At 32.6% G+C, this 8,747-nt stretch overlaps 1 protein-coding gene across 1 annotated transcript in view; it reads right to left on the minus strand.

Annotated features, from left to right (window-relative positions):
* Positions 1-3,495: 3,495 nt before the first annotated feature.
* LOC137626246 (protein fem-1 homolog C-like) overlaps positions 3,496-8,747 on the minus strand; it is a 6,273-nt gene continuing 1,021 nt past the window's right edge. The window contains exons 2-6 of the mRNA XM_068357318.1: positions 6,828-6,984; positions 6,342-6,542; positions 5,457-5,675; positions 4,961-5,144; positions 3,496-4,543 (exon numbers count right to left, since the gene is read on the minus strand). Coding sequence (XP_068213419.1) covers positions 3,496-4,543; positions 4,961-5,144; positions 5,457-5,675; positions 6,342-6,542; positions 6,828-6,984 — 1,809 coding nt within the window. The remainder of the gene's footprint in view (positions 4,544-4,960; positions 5,145-5,456; positions 5,676-6,341; positions 6,543-6,827; positions 6,985-8,747) is intronic.

Below are 8,747 nucleotides of genomic sequence, written 5' to 3' on the forward strand. Positions count from 1 at the left end.
TTCTTTGCAATTGAAGGTGTGACATTCCTTGCAATTGAAGGTTTGGTACTTCTTTGCAATTGAAGGTTCGTTACTCCTATGCAGTTCAACGGTTGGTAATTCTTTGCAATTGAAGGTTTGGTATTCTGTTCAATTCAACAGTTGTTACTTTTATGCCATTGAAAGTTTTGTATTTCTTTGCAATTGAAGGTTTGGTACTTCTTTTCGATTCATGGATCGGTAATCTTTTGCAATTTAATGTTTGATACTTGTTTCCAATTGAAGGTTTTTACTTCTTTGCAATTGGAATTTCTGTATTCGTTTGCAATTTAACATTTGGTACTTTTTTGCAATTAAAGGTTTGGTACTTATTTGCAATTGAAGGTTTGATACTCCTTTGCAATTGTAGGTTTAGTACTCTTTACAATTGGGGGTTTTGGTACATCTTTGTAATTGAAGGTTTGGTATTCCTTTGCAATTTAACTTATGTTACTTTTTACAAATGAAGGTTTGGTATTTTTTTCTTTGCATTTGAAGGTCTTGTATCCTTTTGCAATTTAGCATTTGGTGCTATTTTGCTATTGAAGGTTTGGTACTTCTTTGCAATTGAATGTTTTTACTTCTTTGCTATTGAAGGTTTAGTATTCCTTTGCAATTTAACAATTGGTACTTTTTTGCAATTGAAGGTTTGGTACTTCTGTGCAATTGAAGGTTTTTACTTCTTTGCAATTAAAGGCTTGGTATTCCTTTGCAATTCGACAATTAGTATTTCTTTCCATAGATCCAACGAGATTCTCACAATAGTTAACAGAACATATAGGCCTACATAATTCCCACACTGATTTTGCATGCCTAATTAAAAAATTCTTATTCTTGACGTTAATAGTATCCCAATGGCTTACTATGTTTGCCCAAAGATTTTCTTTGGATTTAAATCAGGTGATTTAGTAGGCCATTCGATCCTAATAATCCCAGGGTGATTGTTTAACCCAGAGTCAATACAGATAAGATAAGGTCTGTTCAACTCAGGCGGTGGGGGCGGAGCTAATGCCGTGACGTTATTGGAGGTGTTTGGCCGATTTTCTTCATTGAATTAACATAGGAGTCTTTAGTTTTTATACGTTCAATCCATCTTATGGTGTGAGATATATGAATACACACACACACACACACACACACACACACACACACACACACATATATATATATATATATATATATATATATATATATATATATATATATATATATATGCTTAATAACTTAAGCATATGAGGTGCATCTGCAAAAACAGATATCCATTATTTTCTGTTGTGTTTTTCAAAGGAAATTCTATTCGAGTTGATTGGGTTTATATGAAAATGCTTCCATATTCTCATGTCATAGGTCATGAACAATAGCAACAATGAATTGATGGCACAGCTGTAATCTTTAAACATTTAGAAGGAACTCCACGTATCTGGGACTTTACATCATCTCCAAAATTCTCTTGTTGAAAATGGAAGGAACAAACCCGGGCATGTTTTATGTAACTTTCGTCGTGGCGTCTGCAGCTAATTAACCAGCCTTTCTGTGTTGATTTGTCTCGAGGAAACCTGAAATATCTTAAGCCTTTACATTTTGAGTTAGTTCTGACATTATTGCAACCAAAAAGAGCGCAATAAGGAGGCATCATCCATAAATAATATGCATGTAGGTTTAAAGGTGTAGCTCATGACAATGGAAGCGTATGGCTTCAGGTGGCACCCTGGCAACAATGTACGCCAATGACGTTGCATAAGGGGTGGAGCTATGTTTAAAGTCCGCCTCGTGAACAGACCCTATTTATATTGACTCTGGTTTAACCTATCTGTTACTAATTTAGAATTATGGATGGGGCTCTTATCCATAACAAGATATATAGGATCCGGTTCTGGGATCAACATTGCTCTAACAGTTGGTATCAGTACTTGGTCTCTGATTGAAACATATTGTTTGCTATTGAAATTTTTGGTCTATATATACAGTATATATATATATATATATATATATATATATATATATATATATATATATATATATATATATATATATATATATATATATATATATATATACACACACATATATATATATATATATATATATATATATATATATATACATATATATATATATATATATACATATATATATATATATATATATATATATATATATATATATATATATATACATATATATAAATGCATACCGTATATATACTTTTGGGACAGAGCTTCTCTAAAATATAATTTTCAGTGAAGGCGTTAGCCTTAGTGGCGTCAATGTGTTTCCTACAGGAATCTTCATATTTCTTCAGCTTCTTTTGGTTTTCAGACATAATCCTTTGGTTTAATGAACGATGATTATCTATTTTCTTCATACTTTATTGACTACAGCACTGTTTCGACAAAATGCTTTCTTTATCAAGTTATTTCTGGATTTAATAAGTTTACAATTCCTTTGATGCATCAACTACAAATATTACGATTAATTTGTTGAGATTATTCTAAAGAGGTTAAAAATTCTAAAAATTAGAAAGTTAATAAAGAAAAGGTGAAAATTCTCAAAATTCAGAGATCCTTAGATTATGAAAGGATAATGGTTGATTATATAGTCATATAGCCTACATGTGCATAGGTATGGGCGCACATACTAGATGCACGCTTGGACTTGCATCACTACATAGTTTATCACCTACACGTATCAAAGGTGTCAGTAATCAGAGTGCTATTATTAGAGGCAAATAATCATGTATCTGAACTACTGAAGGGAATATGTTTCATCTATCTTGTTCTCAAATAATTGTTCTAACATCACATATTCCTATTAGTTTCCTCTTGCACTGTCCAATTGCATATAATCTGAGGTCAAGTTGGTCATAATTTTAGTTTTCGCATCTTTATTGAAATTTTTTTATAAAGATTTATATAAATATTCTTATTATATTTTTTTTTACATAGATAGCATAAGAGACAATGCAAATAAAATTTGCATCATTAACAGATGTCTAAGAGGATAATTACATGTAAGAATAATTCTTTCACATTCCTTTTATCAAATCAATTAAAGCTTATACATCACAGTATGCCTATAATTGTGAATAAAAAAGATAGAAAGCTTTTTGGAAAAAAAAAACACATTCCTATTCATCATTACACATCTCAAAAAAAAGAGAAAAAAAACTCAAAATATTATATACAGCGATAATACTAGAAAACAAGCATTAGAAATAAGCTGAATCATACATATTTTTTTTTTTATGTAAATAAGAAGAAAAGTATTTTTGATATTTGTGAGGTTCCAGGTAACCGCTTTGATTTAAGACTGGTTAAAACCAGCAAAGAACTATAATTTCTTTGTTATATGCAATTCCAAGAAAAACATACATATTATAAAATGGTAACATACAGTCAGTTTTTCCGTGTATGATTAAGAATATTATTGCATTAAAAGAGCTGGATAGGCTTTCGGCGCATATGCTATTGATAAGAATCAAGGAAAATCAACGAATCGTTCAAGCTGCTTATCCAAGACACCTTTGTAGGGGATGCCATGTCTTCTAATGCTGGCTGCTGCCAGGCACTGCAGAGATGTGTGACGGACAGGGTTTACCAGCTGACGCAATTTCTGACCTCGGGAAGCTCTCAGGGACTCAAAACTATGACCCTGTGCATTTTTCATATCCAAGTGCGCCCCGGCTTTAAGGAGAGCTTCCAGCATATCGCCTGGAACCTTCCTATGCTTGCCAAGTGTGTGGAGAGGTGTGTTACCAAAAATATCCCTCGGACAAGGATTAGCTCCAGCTTCCAACAAGAGGTTCAAAACTTCCAAACTAGGAAAGGTGAAGACTGTAGCTCCTTCAGGGCGACAAAAGACAGAAGTGAACAATGAAAAGTGCATTAAAGATACACCTTTGGAATCTATAGGATTCAATTTCACTAACTTGCGCACAGCATCCTTCACCCTGTCTATTTGGACTGGTAAGAGAATGGGCTTCAGTTTTGTCAACAACAACATTAAGTGCATTGCTACAGGAATGATCCGGTCCAGATAATAGAAATCCAAAGTTTTCTTGACTCCTGGAATCCTCTGCGTCCTTGAAATACCTATTATAATTTCTTGAGTACAGTTTTCAAACAGGTTCATAGATTCTTCAAAATATAACAAAATGTTAGAGAGTAAGGGTTGTGTGAAGACCTTGTCAAGGAATAAGTTAGTCAGAGACATGAGGAAAAAAAATCGCTTAGGATTTAAAACATCCAGAATTCTTTGATGTGTCTCCAAGGTGTACATCCACAGGACAAAGCACTCCTTCAGCTGGCCGTTAGCTGCGAACTCTTCCCCTTTGCCTTTTATGGCATCGATTGTAGCGCGATGCACCAGCCCCAGTACTCTCATCTTCACTAGTAAGGAATGTGTATCAATTGCAGATGTGTTGCCCTGAAGTTTTTCTAATTGCAGTGGTGTTGAGATTTCCTTGAAGTATTGGTTGAAAGGAGTCTGATATTCATTTTGGTCAATTACAATATTATGAATGGATCTGGAAGGATATGAGTAGAACATTTTAATATTGAAATATATCACGATATACTTTCCTGTAATGTAATGTTTCTAAAAGATTTAAGGACAAAACTGGCAGCCCGAAAACAATTGTAAACAAACTGTACCTGTAGTTATGTACATTAGATCAGATAAGTGGTATGTCTCTAAAATAACAAGCATAGAGATATTTTTGAGAGTTTTACTTTGAATTTTGCTTTGAGTATTAGAATAGCAGCCATTCCTGCTGTGACGTCACCAGCTATGAAATATTGTCTGGTATTGATGCCAGTCCTAGCTTGCACCACCTATGAAATATTTCATTTTACCTACACAATTAATATAAGCTCATCATTAAGACATTTATAAATTAATATTCACCCTCAGAGGAAATTACAAAAACCCATCAAAAACTTACCTTTCCTGCATAGCTAGTTTCCAATACTTGAAGGCAGTGTCTTGGTTTTTCTCGGCAAAAGTAGAACCAAGAAGCTCTAGAGCATTGATTTCATCTTCTTTCGATATCAGATCTCCTCTGGCAATCAGGTGTTGTACAATGTGCTCGTGTCCAAGACAGCTGGCTGTGAGTATAGGGGTTTCCCCTAGAAATAAAATTTAGAGTGAATACTTTTTACATGAATTATTATCTCCCTTTCTTGCTGGAAACAAATTTTCAACTTCATCAGTTATACTTACAGATTTATATGAACTCTCAACTTCATCAGTTGTACTTATAGATTGAAATTAACTTTCAACTTCATCAGCTGTACTTGTAGACTTGAATGAACTATCAACTTCATCAGCTGTACATATAGATTAAACTCTACTTTCAATTTCATCAGCTCTACATCTAATATAGAGGAGACTAGACATATTCTCCCAAAATTGAAATATTGAACCGATTTGAAACTCACCACAAGAGTCAGCATCCATTTCGGCATTGTGATCTAACAACACCTTCACCACCTCAAGACATCCGGAATGGACACCTTTGTGCAGAGCAGTCTTTCCATCGATCCCCCTTTTTTCTAGATTAGCGCCGACACTTAAAAGATATTTTACTACTTTAACATGGCCATTGGAAGAGGCTAGCATCAAACATGTACTCCCATGGTAGTCAGTAACCTCAATATCTGAAAATGACCCAATGAATAATTGTTAGTAACATTTTGAAATTATGCCACTCAAGGTCTTTGGAAGACAAGAGCCTTCGTCCTTTCTAAAAACACTGGTGTGTCATTATTATTATTATTATTATTATTATTATTATTATTATTATTATTATTAATAGTAGTAGTAGTAGTAGTAGTAGTAGTAGTAGTAGTAGTAGTAGTAGTAGTAGTAGTAGTAGTAGTATCATTATTTTTATCATTATTATCATTATCATTTTTATTATTATCATTATTATTATTATTATTATTATTGCTTGATTAAGCTACAACCCTAAGAAGAAAAGCAGGATACTATAAGCCTAAATGCTTCCTAAAGGAAAATTAACATAGTGAGGAAAGAAAACAAAGAAATTGATAAGCTACCAGAGCAATAGACAATTAAGAATAGTAAAAACATGAAAATAGATCCATCATATAAAGAGAGACTTATATCAGCCGGTTCAACATAAAAACCTTGCTGCAAGTTTAACTTTTGAAGGTCCACTGATTAGCAGTTTGGTCATAGCTGGAATAAAACTTCTCGAATACTGTTTAGTCCAAGGACTTCCTCACTCAGTTTACTTTGAAGGGAACTTCATTTAGTTCAACTTCACAATCATCAAAATCAGTTGTCGTTTGAAAACTCACTTGCTCCGTTCTGCACGAGGACTTTAACAATGTCCAGACTCCCACGAGAACACGCCAGGCTCAGCGGGGTGGAACTGGAATCGGTCAGTCCATTTACGTTGGCACCCTTTGAAACGAGGTATGTAACGATGTTTAAATGCTCTCCTATAGTTGCTGCCCAAAGTGGAGAGACTCCTGATTCGTATATGTGATTTGTAGACACTGCAAAAAATATATTTATGTTTAGCTATTAGCATTCGATGTAGGTACTAAGAATTATAAGTCTTTAGCGCACTGACAATGAGGATTTTTGTGGAGTCACTCCATAGCTACCTGATACACACATGTGTTCATATATATGCAAAATATATATATATATATATATATATATATATATATATATATATATATATATATATATATAACATTTGAAACACCATGGCAAAATCATCTGAAATTTCTTACCCTGAACCCATAGGTACAAAAGAAAAGAAAAAGTGTACACACCTAACCCAACTTCATTAACATTAGCGCTGCATTGCTCGACGAGGTACCTCACGCAGTTCATGTGGCCAAGCCTTGCTGCCCCTACCAAGTAGGGATCCCACATATGGCCAGTCTCAGCACAGGACTCGATGTTGGGGTTAATGTGCCTTTCTAACATCTGAAACAAAATCATACTTGGCTATAACTAAACATATCAAATAGATTATTATTATTATTATTATTATTATTATTATTATTATTATTATTATTTTCATTATTATTATTATTATTGTTGTTATTATTATTATTAGTATTATTATTATCATTATCATCATCGTTATCATTAGCTAAGCTGCAATCATAGCTGCAAAAGCAGGAATATATACCCAAGATTTCCAACAAGGTTGAATAGCGCAGTGAGAATAGGAAATAAGGTAATAAATGAACTGTATTAGAATTAATGAATAATTAATATGAAATATATTATAAGATCAGTAACAACGTGAAAATGAATGTGCATTATACAAATTATAAAAAGAAACTTATGATCAGCATGTTCAACATGAAAAAAAAAATGGCTGCAAGTTTTAACTTTTGAAGTTCCACCGATTCAATCGTCTTATTTGAAAGATCAATTTACAATCTGGTCATAGAGGAAATAAGATTAGAATACTGAGTAGTATTGATCCTTTTTATGGAGATGGCATGACTGTTAGAATTAACTGAATACCTAGTACTAGGTGCAGGATCGTACTGTGCAGGAAGATCTAAATGTAAAGATGGTCAGAATTATAACAAAAATCTTACGCCACATGCATAACGAACTAATTGAACGAGTGCCAGAAAATAATATCTAGATCGAGAATAAGAAATCTAATAGTCGGTAAAAGTATTTTATTTCAATTGCTTATTTCTTCTTATGGTTTATTTAATTTTTTCATTTCCTCATTGGGCTGTCTTTCCTTGGTGGAACCCTTGGCCGTATAGAATCCTGCTATTCCAGCTAAGGTTGTGGCTTGGCTAGTAATATAATAATAATAATAATAATAATAATAACAATAATAATAATACTAATAATAATAATAATAATAATAATAATAATAATAATAATAATAATAATCAATTGTTTACGAATTATTGTACTGAAGAAATGCTGGAATAGTATCTTCTTGGCCCGAAAAGTCATTAGCTAAGATCACGGATCTGTTTCAAATGTGGAATGTTGTAACAAGAAGCAAAACTCATCTAAATCCACACATTTGAACATTTGAATTCAGTATACTCTATATGCATAGGTAACCACAATAAAATACCTTTGAGTGTTTAACATCAACATTGTCTTTGATGCAATTCAGTTTGTTATGAAATAGCATAGGAGGAAGAATAGAAAACGGGGATTAGACTACCCATGTTGATGTGACCAGGTCATCCCGCGTTTATACTTCCACAATTGAATCTATCGGCTTCCATGAAAACACTAAACCCAACCAAGCAGGCAGTCAGCCGAAACCTCTCACAAGGTCGATTTAGTAAAAACTTTCGCCATCTTTATGCTAAATTTAGGGAGGAAATGCAAACGAAAGTTGTGGAAAGAATTTGTTGCGTCTTAATTTATTAAATATATTGCTGTATGCGAGCACTTGATAAGCACAAAGAAATATATATATATATATATATATATATATATATATATATATATATATATATATATATATATATATATATATATATATATATATATATATATATATATATATATATATATATATATATATATATATTAAAAGCTAAACTCTAACTCTAGTTGAAAAAATAAAAATGCTTTGAGCACAAGGGCTCCAGTAATGAAGGGAAACAAGAAATTCAACTACAAGATTAGTTTAAAAAAATCAAAATAAAATATTCCCCCAAAAAAAGAAAATCAGTACCAATATTTCATTA

The sequence above is a fragment of the Palaemon carinicauda genome, chromosome 33, assembly GCF_036898095.1.
Source record: "Palaemon carinicauda isolate YSFRI2023 chromosome 33, ASM3689809v2, whole genome shotgun sequence".
Classification (NCBI taxonomy): Eukaryota; Metazoa; Arthropoda; class Malacostraca; order Decapoda; family Palaemonidae; genus Palaemon; species Palaemon carinicauda.